This window comes from Pholcus phalangioides, unplaced genomic scaffold, assembly GCF_987345545.1.
Source record: "Pholcus phalangioides strain wild (caught in Gottingen) unplaced genomic scaffold, Ppha-v1.0 ptg000024l_1, whole genome shotgun sequence".
In the NCBI taxonomy this organism is placed as follows: domain Eukaryota; kingdom Metazoa; phylum Arthropoda; class Arachnida; order Araneae; family Pholcidae; genus Pholcus; species Pholcus phalangioides.
Genome location: NW_028301616.1, coordinates 20,049,493 through 20,067,768, shown reverse-complemented (window position 1 = coordinate 20,067,768; position 18,276 = coordinate 20,049,493). Strand labels below are relative to the sequence as shown.

The following is an 18,276-nucleotide window of genomic DNA, read 5'->3' as shown; positions in this document are numbered from 1 at the left end:
GTGAGGGGCCCAGTTCAACCAAAACTTGCCACACACCTGGAAGAGTGGCTTTGTTTGTGGCAGAGCCTGGAACATCACTGTTTATGCAAGGTATGGAGTCGGCTAAGAGAGTTCTGGGCTCCACCTGATTTATAATCACCATGGGAGAACCTGGGATTTTTCAAGCTAAGGTTACAAGAGAAAACTATTTTCTCAAAACTTGCAAGGGAATATTCAATAAACAAAAATTAAAACTTCTAAGAATAAGACATACCATAATTCTTTCCATATAACACAAAACTCAAGCACTTACTAGAAGCCAATGGCCATTTTTGGACTATTGTATTTAGAAATTCACTGTGATTTAAATGTTAATCTAATTTTGGATGGATGTGTGAAGTGAACTAACAGGTTCAGTATTTTATTCTGGAAAATTTCATTCATGATATGCAATTTTCAAGATGCATAAATTCTTTAGACAACAATTTAATCTTGCAAATTAAGTTACTCAATTTTCGTGTTATTACATCTTACAAATTACTGCATGTGTATTTAAATTTTAAGCAAAAAAAGTGATTACTTTAAAATAACAATAAAAGATTTATTAATTTGTATACATATATATATCTGTGTGAATGACCAAAAAGAAAACCTCACTACACAAGAGGAATGTTCTGTGTGCTTTGAAAAAAAATCTTGTGATTCAATTCAATTTTGATAGAGCTTTTCAGGCTCCTGGATTCTTTTTCATTAACTCAATATCGGAATCAACCATTTCTCGAACAAGATCCTAGGGCAAGAAACAAAATCACATCAGGTAAGACAAACAACAACGAAATCTTCAAAATTATGCATATATGCTCTGCAACCTACGTCACAGGTTTTTGGTTCATTCTGCTTTGGTGAATGAATGAACAAACATGTTTTGAGGAGCAGCAGTAATGATCTTCAGCTTAGAAAAAGTAGTGTTTTGATAAGAAGAAAAAGTAGTGCTCTGATAAGAAGAAAAAGTAATGTTCTGATAAGAATAAAAAGTAATGTTCTGATAAGAAGAAAAAGTAGTGTTCTGATAAGAAAATTCTAGATCATATCGGATCAATTAACTGAATGGATATTGAGTGAGATGGGCTATTGAAAAATGACAAATACTAAATATATATTGATGACTCACTCACCTCAAAAGAGCACTGAGTTTTCCAGCCTAATTTTTGGCGAGCTTTGGAGCAGTCACCAAGTAGAAAATCCTTCAGGAGAGAGAAAAGAAAGGGAAAAACAAGAATTACTACAGTAATAATCATGGGACTAGAGTAACTTACTGTTATACAGTATTTATCATTATAGATGTAATATATTAATGTTAAGAAAAGTACATCACACAGGACCAGAGAGAAATATCTCATTACATACAGGATTATCATACAGAGCAACGTTTCTCAACCTCTCTAAATCCAAGTAAATCAAACATTTCTGAAATAATTTGATAGACCACTAATTTACAGTATGTGATCCAATTTTTTATTCAAACTTTTAGAATATCATTAATATAAGTCACATAGAGTTAAATCATTTTCATTTCCAAGTCTGCTTTCCAGACCACCTATCCCATATTCATGGGCCAAATTTGGGGTCTGTGGACTATAATTTGAGAAACACTAGTATAGAAGGTATTGATATACAAGATTTTCAATGTAATATCATTGAAAAAAAAAAAAAGTTTCAACATTTATTAACTATAAGATTACAACAAATCATTTCTGTCTCACCACAGCATAGGCAGAGATAGACTTGGAAGTCTGGGGTGGCACGGTCATTATTGCTGGGGGGGGGGGGGCATGATGATGATATCAATTCATATATACATTAGATCAGTCTACCTTACCTTTGACGCTGGGCCCCCCCCCCATGCACCAGTCATTTTCTGTATGCAAGGGGTAATGAAGCCAGGACCTACACACAGTTTATTGTTGATTCTATATAAATGACAGCATCCAATTTTTGTTTTCATAATTCTCACCAAGAGGTTAATGCGCTAACCACTCAGGAGGAGGAAGAACTTCCTATAGCAGGAATGCATTCTAAAGTTATATTTTATCATTGTTTATATTGTACCTCTGCATCAGGAAAGATTCTGACAAAGAAAAATCAGATATCTAGCTCACAACACCCATGAAAAACATTCTTTTGTACAGTAGGAGAGCATCTTATCAACCTGGGCTACAGCACACAGATTACAATGAATGAAATATGAAGGAAGTCGAAGAATAAATGAATCGTAGATAAAATTAATGGTTTGCATAGTATAAAGAAAAGCCATTTTAGAAACTTATTATTGCTCTTAGACCCTACCAGGTAAAATTTGCAAGAATCTTTAATCCTAAGAGACCACTGGAACTATATTGTTTTTAATATAAATATCACTTACTTTCTGCCATTACTAAACTGATATAAGTTTTAGTAAAGAAAAATAAGATACTTTACAATATTACAATTTATTATGCCTCTTAGACAATATGTACCGTTTACTCTCCCCCCCCCCCAACAGGCACCCTTCAGATGCTGTCACCTCTGTTCTACAGCGAAATAATAATTAAAAGTAAGCAGTGATTAACGGTCACCCCTCTTATATGGGAAATTTTTTTGTCCCACCAGTATCAGCAAAAGAAAGGTTTCACTGTAAATGAATGCCGATAAAACATTGGTAACATTATTTATCGCTCTGTATTGATACCAGAATATTTTGAAAAAAATAAACTAGTATTTTTTGCAAGAAGTAAGAAACATTTCTTACCTGTATTATGGTGAAAGGATTTTGGCTGCTTGGCAAACAGCAAATATACTAATACAAATATTTACAAATAATTCAACCACTACTTAATCGTGCATGCAACTGGTAAACATTCCCATAAGAAATTTCTAATGATTTGGTGCATGGTGTTGTGTAAGTATATGTGTTGCCCAAGTGTATTTATGTTGCCAAAATTACATGTGCTTTGTGTGCTAGTAGTGCTCTAATCTGTCTTCAATATCAGAAATGAAAAAAAAAGTGATGTATGCCTTAATTTTTGTATTCAAGTAAATATCATGTAGGCCAGAGGTCTTCAACCTATGGTCCTCCAAGATTTTTGCAGTGGTCCGTAAGAATTTTTAGAAAATAATCATTTTTCTACGTAAAGTAGCTAAAATTTTAAAAAATCGTTAGAGAGCTCTGCCACTGATGAAATCTTTACTGCTGTATTTAGAACTGTGCAATATTTTCCAGATTCAATAGTAATGCTGTGCACATGAACAGGGCTCCAAAACAGACATTTTCTTGTTAAAAAAGTTACTGTGCCAAATGAGGAAAAATTATTGTGGGGTTCCCCATCTGGCTCGTGGGGGGCCCTGGGGCTGTGTCCTTTCGGTTGCCCCAGTTTAGTTATGGGCCTGCATCTGATACATTAAAAGGGCCATTGTAACAAACTCAGAGGGACCCTCAGCTAAAACAGTTTTTGAGGCCTATGATTTCATATAGGCTATATATTTCGAGAGACCAAATTTGGCATCCAAAAGGTATAAATAATTGCTGAATTTACAAAAATGCTGAAAAAATGGAAGAATGTAGTTTTGGAGTTACAGAATAAGAAAGAAATTCATGGAAGAAATAATTGCAGAACTACCAATAGAAATAATTTTAGAATCATCAAGCGTAATTCCAGAATTGTTAAAAGTAATAATCCATGAACGAATTTCAGATTAAACAAAAGAAATAATCTATTAAAAAGAATTAATTAAAGGAAGTTATTTAAGAATAAATAAAAATTCAAATTTAATGAAAGAAATAAAAGTGTTCAATAAAATTTAGGCAGCCCTGCTTAATTACCGAAAATACCACGGTATGAGTTGGTGGCCTGGGGGCTTCGTGGGAAGTTTAATTTGGCCAGCAATGTCTGAAAGGTTGAAGACCCCTGATGTAAGCAAATATACTCATAAATGGAGCTTATTTACTCATTCACAGTGGCCAAACAGCATGAAATCCTTTCACCATAATACTGCCTGTGAAAGCCTGATACATTTTGTCTTCCAGGATATTTTTAATTAATCATGTAAAAAGAAGAATGTTGAAGTTTTAACAATTAGTTTTACGTTAAATTAGAAAAAATTAAATCTTGATTGTGAAAATTAATACTACTTTGATATCACACAATATACACATTATATTTTCTGAAATCAGTATTAGAAAGATATATTGAATATTGGTTTAAAAATCACAAAAACTTACCACTTCTGATGGACGGAAATATTTTGAATTCACCCTAATACGAATGATACCAGACTCTTTCTCTTTGCCAACTTCTTCTAACCCATGGCCTTCCCAACTGAAAATCAAAAATGAAATTTAAATAAAAACACCCAAAAGCCCACATTGAACACAACAATCAAGTTCACCTGAAATGGCATTCAGTGGTACAGTAAAACCTCTCTTTTGCAGTCACCGGCGGGACAAAAAAAAATTTGTCCGTAAAATACAGGGTGACCGTTAATCAGGGGCGTACTTTCTATAAGTATATATATATATACACGTATACTTACTCAGGTACTTTTTCATACATACTTTTATTATACAAGGGGAAAATATTATTTTTTACCTTAACATGCATGTTTAGCGTCAATAAAAATAATTCTCATAGAATGCTTGGTTTGAAATATGTGGAAGTGTAGAAACATATATCCCCCAAGTTCAATCAGCCAACCAGTCTTGCACATCGTAAAGTCAGAATAATTTAACATTTAATATCCTCAGGGTTAGCAAAATAACAAAATTTGATAGGGGCAGAGAACTCCCTGGATTGACATACTTTGGCTGAAACCCGCAAATGTTGACTATAATTCAAACTATGTTATCACAACTAATTTGTAGACATTGTTTGCGTTGGCCAATGCAAAAGAGTCTTTCTGTTACCGCTATTGTTATTTCGAAGACTCTTTATTTTTTATTAAGTTTGTCAAAGATCCCCCCCCCCCCCACATTTTACATGCACGAGTTCAAAACTTTGTAACATCACACATTTTCACACTGCAAAGTCGCATACTCAAATTAGCATCCTCTGATATTTAATACACCATAATGAAACAAATATTACAAACAAAATCGCACTCAATTTTCTTTTTGTCTTGCCAAACAATTTTTCCTCTTGCTGACCTTATGAATTTTTAGTGTTTTTGAGAAATTTTAGAAAAATGGAAATTTTTTCAATTTTATTCCATTAATGCACAGACGTTTTGACATGCTAAACTAATCACACACACACTCCCCAGATTAAAAACTGATTTTGAGGGTGTTCAAACAATTAATTACTTTTCTTTCCATACGAAAGTCAAGGAAACAATACTATCACAACTTGATTCACACGTTTTACTTATTTAAAAAAAAAATTAAGCAATGTTTCAAACACATGATGATAAAATAATTAGCCTATGAATCAATTTTTTTTATTTGAGTCACTAACTCACACGATTTCTCTACCAATGCAACTGAAGGCTGCTTCCACAAAATCTCGAACACTGTGAGGTTCGCCAGTAGCTATGACGAAGTCTTCTGGCTCATCTTGTTGCAACATCATCCACATAGCCTAAAAAATAGTGGTATGAGAATTCAAAAAATTTTTAGCATTATCAAGCATGTAGATTTTCATATTAGCTACACATATTGATGCTTCAGACATGATTCAAATCTCATACATGTTTTTTGACTGATTTACAAAATATAATCAAATTACAAAGAATTCTAGCTGTCGAAATTTTAATTTGAAAATTTTTCAAGTTTGTGTATTTTCTAGACAATGAATGTAGGATACAACATTCATAAAAGTTCAAACTGTGCAAAAAGTTCAAATATCAACTTCATTCTTTAAATGTCATCTTCTATCTTTCAATTTCATCTTTTAATCACGTTGCAATCGATTAAAATTATTGGTGTTATATTACATATATATATATACATTGAGAAGTCACCAAGGAATAAGGCAAATACAATGAAAAGTACAAAAACTTCTTTTCGTATTTTTTGTGTATTTGCCTTTTATTTTTTGATGACTTCTTAATATGCATGGGTAAAGGTGATCTACTCTTCCACTTATTATATATGCAGTCAAATTTCCTTAGGCACAAAAACGAAAATACACAAGGAATTTGTTTGCATTAACAAAAAATCTTCTATTATTAATAAAATTCAAAAAAATTCACTCTGGTGGAGACTAAATACATGTGTCACGCAAAGCAAAAAAATTTACCATAACAAGGTTTGACTGTGCACATATTTTTATTTGTAATGTAATTTTTATGGATGCATTGGCAATGCAGAAACTTAAACTTGATCCTCTTCAGACTAAAAATTAAATATCTTTACGTATAAAATACCTCAACATAGTCTCTGGCATGTCCCCAATCTCTTTTTGAATCAAGGTTTCCCAATTCAAAGAACTCAAGCTCATCCAGAAAAATTTTTGCAACACTTCGTGTTATCTTGCGTGTAACAAATGTTTCTCCTGAAATCAACATAATATATAAATACTGTAGAAATAAAAAGAAAAATTGTAGATAATATTCATATACAATGCAGAGTTTATAAGAAATTTTTTATTATGTTTGAAGCTAAATGTTATTCAGTACCTCTATTTACGGCACATTCAATTTTTTTAGAACAAACATTTTTTCTTGATCTTCAATAATTTTGCATAAGATCTCTTGGTAAAACAATTTTCATGAATCTCAGAAAATATTCACTGATTTCAGAGAGAGAGCATTTCAATCATATTTTTTATGCTTTAATTATCATGTGTTTCCTCCGAATAAGTTTTCAGAGATATTAGAAGGCATCAACGATGTTCCCTATTATTATTATTACTAATACCTACATGGACCTGTTTTGGATATGTTTTCTCAACCCATGATCACATAATCTGTCATATACACCAGAAGTGAATTTTAGAATTTTGTGTGAGAAGAAGCATTTTTTCTCTACACGTACGCGAAGCTCAGAGTTAACATTGGGGGGGGGGGGCATGTATGTTAAAAGATATGCATTGATAAAAACATTGGTATTGGTAAAAAAGAAGAAAAATAAACCTCTTCTAGGACTTTCATGGTTAAAAAGAATGCCGTTTACAGCAAACATGTTATATGCTTCTCTGTAATTTACAACAATCCAATATCCATATAGTTTTGCAACACCTAATAAAAAAAATAAATGATGAATAAAAAATTATCACAACAGATTATAAAACTTTTTTTAGATATATGCGTGTTTCTTAAGTATTTGCATTCAAATAATATGGTACAAAATAAAAAATCGCTGAAATCATTTCCAAACTGTCATTACCTACCTTGATACATTTTTTTTTATGAGCAGCATATTTTATTTCCTCCAATTTTTTTGAGGTACTAAATGACAGAGATATTAAATATTTGTGATACACTAGCTTTACTTTATAGCTCACTGCTCATTTTATGAGTTGCTGCATTACGTTGCTGCTCATTTTTATGAGACTCCTATTTATGAATCAATATGTTTCTATGCACCTTTGATTTGCAAATCTACACTTTTTTACAAACTAGTCCCTAGTTTCAAATAATATGTCATTTCTTTTAACCTCCTTCCCATTCATAAAAACAGGCATTGACTGTGATAATGTCTACATTGTATCTGATTCTGGAGTGTGTGTGTGTCGAGGCAGGGTGTAACACAGAATTCAAGTTTATTACAGAAAGAATGCTTACACCAATATATCTTTAATGAAATATAATAGTTATATTACCATATGGAGACCTAGGATAAAAAGGAGTTGTTTCTTTCTGTGGCACTTCTTGAACTTTTCCATACATTTCACTCGTAGAGGCTTGATAAAACTTGACTTTCTGTTCCAATTTGCATGTCCTGATTGCATCCAGCAGGCGCAGAGTACCAAGAGCATCGACATTGGCTGTATACTCACTCAAATCAAATGAAACCTGAATAGATAAGAGAAGTAAATGAGAAATTTGACACTTTTGTAAACATAATGACCTTTATCTTTTGCAACAGGCAATTTAGTAGAAAAACCACATGGAAATGAGGGTGATTTTTTTAAAACGAAAACGATACTTCCTGAATTTCTAAATAATGCCTACATTGTATCTGATTTTAATACTATTGTTGAGGCAGGGTGCAACACAGAATTCTTCATTTGTCCTTCTATTTTTTTTTTATTAGCCCAATCGGATGTACTGTATATTTTTATTAGTTTATTTTACGCATTTTTTAAGTTTTCTTTTATTCTTTACTAGTTTTATTTTTGTCCGTTTTGTTTTTTCCCTCACTGCAACTGAATTTTCTGTTGTTGGAATGGTGAAATAAAATAAATTTACATGTTTTTACTGATAAAAAGGATAGGTCACACTCACTTTTACATGGCTCTGAGCACCAAGGTTATAAATTTCGGTGGGCTGAATCTGGCTGATGAGTTTCACCAAACACGAGCTGTCAGTTAAATCCCCATAATGTAAATGCATGGCTGTAAAAGAAGAAGCATAGATTGTATATGTTCTATATGTGTGAATATATAATGCATATATTTTAAACTCTAGTGAATTTTTCTGTTAATGTGATCTTCAGAATCTCCAGGGAGCTTCTGGGAGGAAATCCTATCCCCACATGCATAATCATAGTGGGAATTCCCCATTATGTAAAAGCATAATCAAGCAGGGAATGTGAGCTGGGACTCCTCACCTGCTAATTAACTGCAATGAAAAACAACTACAGTTGAATCCCGTTTTAACGAATACTGTTATAACAAAATTCTCATTTTTACGAACACTTTTCTAATCCTCCAAATAAGTTCACTTAGAAAAAATGCATAGACCTGGAATTCCTTTATAACGAAATTTCGGTATAACGAAGTGATTTTTCCAGTCTCTTGGTGTTCGTTATAACGGGATTCTACTGTAGTTGTATTTCTGAGTAATGATGAATGTGAAAATTTTCTTCTGGTTATATTAGATTACTTACACCCTTCTTTGTGAGTCAAAGGATCTCTGTATAAATGTTGGATTCTACCAGTATTGAAAGAACTTGAACGTCGAATAACACCGTGCACCTTATAACCTTTGGCAAGTAATAGCTCTGCTAGGTATGAACCATCCTGAAAACAAAAAAAACAGGAAAGAAATCATAAAAAAATTATTTTTTGACTTTTCTGGTACAAAGAGCTTGGAATTTCTCAGAATAGACAACTGATAGTGTCCCCAATATAATTGAAAAAAGTGAATATCACACACATATAGTCGTGTATGTCCCCCCCCCACCACTACAATCAACATTTTAATGGTTTTTCTCCAAAAATTACATGAGCCTAAACACCCCCTCCCCATAGTAATTAATAAAAAAAGTCACTTAAACATGAATATATAGGCCTATATGGTATTTTAAAAACAGACCATGTAGGTTGTCACAGAATTGAATGGGTTTTTTTTTATCACATGATCTGATTTCGCACTATTTTATTTGCAAGGGTGGCAGAAGACAGCACGATAGGAACACTCAAAACCAGGGAGAATGATGTTGGGGGTGACATCAATGTTTTGGAATGGTCAAAAACTTGGCAACAAAAATAAGAAAACCATATACAGTCAAACTCTGTTACAATGATATCAAAGACTCAACTAACTTTTTCCATTATAACTGATGATGATATTTTCAAGACTTTTGTTTAACGAAAAACATAATCAGGTGGGATCAAATGCTGTGCATGAAGCTGTTATTTGGTAATGATAACAGTGACTATATTTATTTCATCATAAAAAATACGGAAAATTGGGATCTTTAATACAACACATTGCTGGTTCTCGCCAAAAATGCTGTAAATTGTCAGCAAAATCGCCAAATACTGCTCATAAATAACTCTTGGCAAGACATACAGAGCTACAGTAAGTCAGCAATGATTTAAAATGTAGTTCAAAAGAGGGGGGAGGGGAATTAACATGGCAAATATGTTCTATGGATATTTATAATCACAATCACATTATAACACAATTTAAAATTAAATTATTAAAATTATGCAATTAAAAATTATCTTCATCCCCTATTCTCGTAAAGATTAGAAATTGAAGTAAGTTTCATTGAAAAAACAGAGCATTTTCATGAAAGAAAGTTTTGAAGAGGGAAGCTCCAGGAAAATATGATAATGTCTTGTATACATACGGTCATGCTAATGAGGTGCGTTAAACTTCTAATGAACACTTTTTTAAACATAAGACATCACGAAAACAACAGAAAGACTCTGCCTTGATGTGATGAGCTCTCGTTCTAGGAATCCCTAGGGTAAACACCATGAAAACAAAATCAAAAGCGATGAAATATGTGTTGTTACAACTGAGTTTGTGCCATATCATCAACATAATAAGTAAAGTTTGTTAACCTTCTCTATGGACATGGTTTTCAAAGTGTGCATCACAATGCACACTTTGAAAACCATGTAGTCACCAGTAATGAATATCGCCAGCTCATGCATGCCTGTTTGGTTCGTTAGAAGGTTCATTGTTAGACTATCAAGGGAAGCCACAGAAGAATGTTTACAAAGGCAAGGACTGCCAAATATTCATATTAGGGGTCGTGTGTGTGTTGTCAAGTGTTATGTCAGCAGGTTTTCAGCCATTTTTGACCTCCCCCCCCCCCCCTAATGCATAATGGAATCCGAGACATATGCGGGGAGGAAAGCGCAAGCCCCATGCCCCGCCAAACAGTCAATTTTTTTTTTAATTCAAAAAATGCTTTAAAACAATTTACATTACAGAAGAAAATTCCTTTATATATTATTATAATCAATTTTCTGTTAATTTCAGAGCTATTAGAAGGCTAAGAACTAAACATTTTCTTTAAGAAATTCATTGCGAACCACCCTCTAATTCCACATTAGTTATGTATGACTGGGCTTCCACTCATAAAAATGAAACCAACTGGGCCATGGGCTTCTAAAGGTTGAGAGCCACTGCTCTAAGCCATATGTGCTAAATCCTGACCCGCAGACCAAATGTGGCTCTCTGGGTTATCTGATGTGGCGCACCACCTTGAACCAAATTTTGTAAAAATTAACTAAGCTGCACATTTACAGATCACTTAAGGCACAACCATGGCACAATCCCAGAGCATTTAAGTGACCCATGGCATACTATCAGATCACTTGAGTGACCCGTGGGCACAGTTCCAGAACACTTAAGCGGGCCATGGCACATTTAGAGATGTGACACAGTTTTGGAACACCCAAGCGGCCCACAGTGCACTTTTACATCACTCAAGTTATCCGCACAACATTCCAAGATTATTTAAGTGATTTGTGACATACTTACATATCACTTGAGTGATGCGCCACAGTTCTAGAACACTTGAGTGGCCCAGATCACTTGAAGGATCCACTGAACATTTAGAGATCACTGAAGTGACTCTACAGAGTATATAGAGAACTAGCGTTCTTCCTATTCATATTGTGAATATATATACATTATATATATACAGTAATATATATACAGTATATATATACATTATATATTCACAATATCAATAGGAAGAACGTTAGTTCAGGTGCCCACAGATTAGCGAAAGGTTTTTCTCGTTTTTGGTACACTGTGTATGATGCCAATAAAAATATTCGCTATTTTTATAAAGAGTGGTTGGTGACATAAGCATCATTCAAACCCCCCCCCCCTTGTCATCATAAGTCAGCGAACCCCCCCTATCGATGCTGACGTAATACTTGAATGACTCCTTATAGACGAGTTGCCATTATAACCAAATTTGACTGCATTGCGGAATTAACCGCATATTCAGCATCGGGTGATAAAAGGGGGCAATGAGACAAATAAGTTTGGAAGACTCTGGTCTAATGTCTTTAGGATTGTGTCATTCCCGCTGCACAGGCCCATCTCAAGAGGATGATGGGCCTCTGGGCCAAGTGGTTTTTCTGAGGCCCTACCTGGTAAATTCTAGAAAATTTCAACCAGATCTCATTTTTGTGAAGCCCCCCCCCTTTCTTGAGCACGTTGAGACGACACTGCCGTTGCACTGAAAATAATTTCATGAAAAAAAAGTTAAAAAATCATTCATGATTTAACCCCCCCCCCCCTGAATAAAATTTGATAGCAAATAGATTTTTGCGTCTTATAATGAAAGAAATATGTTTTTCAACAATTTAGTAGAAAGATTATATCTTTGCTAATATTCTATAATAAAATTTATCCATGCAAAGATAAAATAGTATTCGTGAATACAAACTTGTCCAGTTATGCCGGTGATGAATGCAACTTTTCGGAGCGTCCCTCCAGCGTCTCCCAGCTGTTGTTGCAGCGCTTCCGCCATTTTATTTTTACCACAACTAACTTTCAATCACGCATAAACACCTGTGAATTCAAAACATCACCTTTGGACACGTCATTATTATTATTATCAAAGGTTGAAAGATCACTTCCCCCCCCCCCTTTTTTTTTTTCTTCCTCGTTTCAAAATGTCGGACGATATATTTCTAAAATATAATACTCAATCACGTGCGATATTTATTCAATTGAATCAGCTCCGTTGATGTGTATCTTTTCGTTTCTTCAATCACGATGATCACGTTAAAATATTCACTGAATGCTCGATCACGATCATGTTTTTAAAAAATTATAAACAAATCCGGCTGAATCTTTACTGACAGCTCCGACTTCAGTGGTCTTTCTACCGTCATCAGATATTGCCTTTCTTTAGCATGGAATATTGTAAATTTTATTACAAAAACATCCAACTATAAAAATAATCCAACTTATAATTTTTATTTGTTTTTTTTTTCGCATAATTGTAATACTATTGATTTTCACACTTTCATGTTGTTGTAAAATTTTGTATTTGAAGATCATTTATGTGCATGTGCTCAAGCACAAAAAAAAAAAAAATAATAATCTGAGGTTTAGGTCGACGGGAAGTCACGTTTAAAAGTTGAGGACATCGAGCTTATATTATAATATAAGCAAAAGAGGGATGGTTAGATCGCTTTCACTTGCTTCAATTATTCCCGGCGAGGGAAAAGGAACAGGAGAGAAAATCGGGGCCACCGATTTTTTGTCAGGTTTCGTCTTCTTTTTCGGATTCTTCTTCTTCCGGACGATGTTACATGAGTCCTAATGGCAGACAGCCGTAAGTGTCAGGAAGCTCTCAAAGACATAATTAGAGAGCCTTTCCCTATCCTTGGATGCCTCCAGGAGTAGTCTTGGCGTCGTTATGCCGCCGGAAGTGAAGTTGCCCATTCCCGCCGCTAGGTGGCGCCAGGGCCATTGTCGATTTTTCTCGCGTTTTTGACCGACTTCCATTTTTTGGCCGGCTTTCGCACCTCTCGAACCAGACTTCCTGTCGCCCGTGTTTACTTTCCTATCATGGTGGCCATTTCTTGTCACGTCCCGGATGTCGATCCGTTTATCTTTCCGGCGTTATCTTGACCAAGGGATGTTGTCTGTGGTTATCAACTAATTTCCGTTCTCACGGGGTGATTGTTCTTCCCGATAATTACTATACGCTCATTGGAGTTCAAATCCAAAGTAAAACTAAATGGGGCGGGGCCTTACTCGTCCAATTGCGAGGGTTCCTTGATTTCACTCAGTGCGACCCCGTTTCTTTGAAACCTTGTTCGTAGTCTGTGCTTCTCATCATTTCTGCTCGTGTTCTGTAGCTGGATCTGAACGTGTACTACAAGGCTCAAATTCTGAAATCTCCGAAAAAAATCTTAGATACATTAGAAAAAGAAGTCGAGTATTTGCCACCAGAACTTTCCAAAGTCGTCGTCTGTGGAAAAGAGCACCCAATGCCACGACAGCGTGCCGCTTATGGCGATAGCGGACTTACGTATTCTTTTAGTGGTCTCAGATTGACAGCCAAGCCTTGGTTGCCAGTTCTCCAAAAGATGAGAGACGTTATACAAGCAGCTACGGGATGTCTATTCAATTTCGTCCTCATCAACCGCTATGCTGACGGGACTCGTCGAATCGGGAATCATCGAGACGATGAATCTGACCTGGAGGCTGATTATCCGATAGCAACGGTATCACTTGGAGCTGAAAGAAAGATGATGTTCACCCGTAAAGGTTTTTACCCCGTTACATGCACTCTTCTCAGGACAACTCCCTACTAACAATGAAAGCGCCAACGAATCGATTCTAGACACACGGGATTCCTACAGCCCCTGAGGTGAAGGAAGCAAGAGTCAGCCTGACGTTCCGTAAGATGTGCAACGATCCTGATGTTTCACCACCGCCGATGAAAAAGTTAAAGACAGCTGTAAAGGTAAGCGAATTTTCAATCTTTCCAATTTCAGAATGATGTTTTATTTCTGAGCTTTTCATTTGATGAGATTTACTCATATCCCCCTTTTTTATATATTTTTTATAGGATGACGGTGCTTTTCACCATCCGATGTGCCTCAGCATCATTATGAAGTGAGGAACGCGGTGTACGTAAAGGTGTACAATTTTAGAAGTGATGCATATTGCTATTCGAGAAGATACGCTCTATAAATGGACAAAAATATTACCCTACGAAAGATGGTATCACTCTCACGAAAGAGGACTTTATGGAATTATGTGACAGTGATGAGACGTGATCCGCCGGTCTCTAGCATACGACAAGGGTGAGTACGAAAATTCAATTAACGATCACGTAAAAGTGCGCGTTCGCGGTAAGACTGTTTTCATAGAGAAAGCCAAGGGTGTCTCCACATGTATCGTGTTGTCTGAAGATCAGTGGAAACAATTTAATTTTTACTGAAAATAACGTACTTTCTAGTATAACCCTGCTAGTGCATAATGACGCCGATTTATTATCGGTATATGACCCCCCTCATAAAAAAAGTTTAGAACTTGGAGAAGACCAGATTTCTATTCTCCACCAATTTGTGAAAGGTGTGTTCTGTGATTTTGTTTTTGTATTTTATTCGGAAACGTTGATTGGAATGATTTTGAATTCACCCTCGGTGCTTCAACGAAAGACTTTTACCGTACACTTATATGCATGAACTTGGACGATTTCGCTTCCAAACTCAAGGACACTATCATATCAAACAATGATCAAAATGAAATTATTGAATTTTCTGGTGACATACGTGTCGCAGACTACATCGATCTAGATTTTTTCAAATCGATTCGTATTCCAGATTTGATTAAGGAGGCTGAACGACGATTTATCCAAACACCCTATTCGCTCATGTATAACCCTTATTAGCCTTGTATCGATGTTTATTCATTGCGTAATCATTATTTATCTCATTTAATAAATGTTTTCTTATTTTCGATTGGTTGTGTTTCATTTGTGTACTGTTTTTAAATAACCAACGCAAGACAATTTTTTTTAGACTAAATACTTTATTTCTTGAATAATAATCGTACAGCAAAATTTTTCTTTACATGTTGATAAACAGCAAAATCATTTCCTTTTCTGTTTAGTTTCTTAACAATACTTTCTAAAGCTACATTTCTACTTCTCTGTATAACAAAGAACACAGCGTATTGTCCACATACATTGGAGGTAGGTGATTGTAGAGGAGTCGAGTTCCATAAAATGTTTTTATATCTTCTTGTAAATGATGCAATTTCTTTCCCGTAAGTCTCTGGTTTCTGTCCGTATGAATCGAAAAATTCCAAGGTATTCTTGTCCGGAATGTTGATTGCCATCCAGTGAGAACCAGGTTCTGTGTGCTTATCCGCGTTCACAACTAAAGACGCCGGATAGGTTTGAATATGCACAGGTAGCATGCAGGGCCGTCTTAAGAGCATCATGGGCCCCCGGGCCAAGTGGTTTTTCTGAGGCCCTACCTGGTAAAGTCTAGAAAATTTCAACCGGATCTCACTTTTCGCATGGGCCCCCCCGGGCCGTGCACGGGTGGGCCCATGCGTTAAGACAGCACTGGTAGCATGTCAAAGTAGACAATGACGGAAACTGGTTGGACGAGCGGAGCTTTAAACTTTGTTTCCAGTCGTAGGCTGCCGTGTCTGATCAGATTGAAATGATCGCCTTGGTAGAGATCGGCGCTCAGATCAAAGGCGTAGATAGTGTATCCCAATGGAAACTCACTTCTAGAGATATCTATACCCCTGTCTCGGCAGGCTTTTTCAGTCCCTAAAACCAAACTATGGTACGCTCTGACATATAATCCTTGATCATATTAGGGCTCTAGAGGCTTGAAAGGAACTGGCTGTCCGTCAGTATACGTGGCTATGAAGTTAAGGTCGTAATGTTTAAACTCGAACGGCGATTTGCTATACGATCCCGAAAAAGCGTCGTTGTCTATTATTCCGACTACCACTCTTTTGGGTAGTTGTCCAACGACGACACTGTCTTGAACCCACGACATGCTTCCCTGATGTAGCGAGTAAACTTTACACATTACTCTGTCTATCGGATACTTAGCTGAAGTATGACTTAGAGCTTTCGCATGTCCTACAAGCACACCAGGAGACACTTTGACGTGCCTTATACATAAACATGCGTCACGGAGAACAACTCTAAAGTTTGCACTTTTGTCTGGTGAAAGCAGACAGAATTCTGACTTGCTACGAATCATCTTTATTCTTAGAGAAACGAGATTCAGCAAAAGTCGCTGTTGACAAAATATGTATGTCCCCGTGAATCGAACCAATCATGTCGACGGTCTTACTTTCTTCGATGAACGCCGCTCGCTGTATTAAACCCTCATTGGGGTCCTTTGACGTCAGGTCCACATCACTCATTTTTCCGGCAGTGTCTTCATAAAAAAGTTCTGTTGTCAGTTGGCTGGTTTTGCTTTCGTTACCGTGGTTCAAGAGTTTTTCTATCATAGCTCGGTAGGGGTACGTGTTACTGGAAGATGATATCAGACGGTCATTCAGAGAAACATCAAGCTGGGAAAACATGGATTGCAAGAACAGGTTCACGGGTGCGACTTTACTCTATTTAACTAGAAAAGTCCCATCACCTTTCACGACCTTAGCTTTCACGTGAATTACTGTTTGAGAGAGATCCAGATACTCATCATCACTTCCTCCAATGTTAAATTCCAGAGGGCCTCCATCGGAGACGTTTGAAAGCGGGTAATAGGTGACCCATTTTCCGCTTTCTATGGTAGTTTGTGTTCCGGGTAGAGTGAAAAGGTTGAGTTCAGATTTTGCCAGTTGAGGAGAATCCTTCAAGAGAAAAGCCATCACGGATCGAAAATATCGTGTGTGTTCCCGCTGGGTCGTTTGGCTAACATGATACGTTTCGCCTTCTTGCGTTTCCTTTTATGTCCCGCTCCAAACATGGATCGAGTTTTGGCCACTGCTTTTTCTGTCAGTATCTTTCCAGCTTCACCCATTCGTCTTTTTGCTGCTCTTTTAACGTTTTCACCTTTCATTACGTCAACTATATCAGCGCCAGAACGTAAAATCTATCTACCAACAGTTTTAGCACTCTTTTTAAGAAAAGGCATGGCTACTCTAAAAAGACTTCCGAATATACTACCTAGACCGTATCCTCTGTGCATTACAACACCCGAATAATACGGCAGGCCTTGTTCGGCTTGTTGGACATAGTAGTCCTCAAACTGTTTAGTGCAACAATGGTATGGAACCTTCATCTTTCGTATCTAGTTCGTAAATGACAACGGGTAGATAAGACCAGTGTTTTTATAAGAGCTGTCTCATGCGGAAGTGAAGAATCAGAATCGATTTTCCTCTACTGAAAGGTATGTGATTTCCCGAACTATCTCGAATTTCTATCTCTATAGTCTGGAATTCTTTTCGAGCTATAAGGAGATAGTGAGGTCTATCATAATGAGAGCTTATAACCTCGTTATCTTTTCCTTTCACGCGAACGACTCTCAGTAGTGGAGCTTGCACATCTCCCACAACCTGAGGCTGCACAATATCGGAATAGATGTACAAAACTGGAAAAAACATGTTTGTGTCAGCAATGTAAGGACTTTCGGTAGTTTCTTCGATCAGCAATGGTTCAAATCCCAGTAGCTCAGCAATGCCAGTTTTTAACAGAAGTTTTGTACCATCTTTCAGTGTTATTTTCACTTTCCTGGTGTTTTCATTGTAATTGAACAATATTTTGTTTCTTAAAGCTGGTATCTTCAAACCGTTCAAGAGATCTGGAACTGTCTCGTAATATCCGACTGGCACGTTTCTTCCTTGCAATTTACTATCACCAAGATCGAACCCGAACAGATTATTTTTTTCGGTTATGTTGTACCACGTGTGAGAATAAACAATCTCCGAAAGCGCACATTCCCATTCGCCAGTCAAATTTAT

At 36.1% G+C, this 18,276-nt stretch overlaps 1 protein-coding gene and 1 pseudogene across 1 annotated transcript; one reads left to right on the top strand and one right to left on the bottom strand.

Annotated features, from left to right (window-relative positions):
- Positions 1-566: 566 nt before the first annotated feature.
- On the bottom strand, positions 567-12,684 carry Gmd (GDP-mannose 4,6 dehydratase). The gene is made up of 10 exons (XM_089250818.1): positions 12,260-12,684; positions 9,002-9,134; positions 8,398-8,507; positions 7,773-7,965; positions 7,084-7,188; positions 6,376-6,503; positions 5,470-5,588; positions 4,238-4,334; positions 1,155-1,223; positions 567-769 (listed from the first exon to the last, which is right to left on the bottom strand). Exons 1-10 carry the CDS (start codon positions 12,341-12,343, stop codon positions 707-709), a joined length of 1,101 nt encoding a protein of 366 aa, XP_089106944.1. The 5' UTR covers positions 12,344-12,684; the 3' UTR covers positions 567-706.
- A 556-nt stretch (positions 12,685-13,240) lies between these two features.
- LOC149068944 (DNA oxidative demethylase ALKBH2 pseudogene) lies at positions 13,241-14,144 on the top strand (annotated as a pseudogene).
- The last annotated feature ends 4,132 nt before the right edge of the window (positions 14,145-18,276 follow it).

Coding starts and splice junctions, on each gene's coding strand:
- Gmd (XM_089250818.1), bottom strand. CDS start 12,343: ATGGCGGAAGCGCTGCAACAACAGCTGGGAGACGCTGGAGGGACGCTC. Junction 7,966..8,397: donor GTGCTCAGAGCCATGTAAAA/GTGAGTGTGACC, acceptor TTATCTATTCAG/GTTTCATTTGATTTGAGTGA. Junction 1,224..4,237: donor ATTTCCGTCCATCAGAAGTG/GTAAGTTTTTGT, acceptor TCTCTCCTGAAG/GATTTTCTACTTGGTGACTG.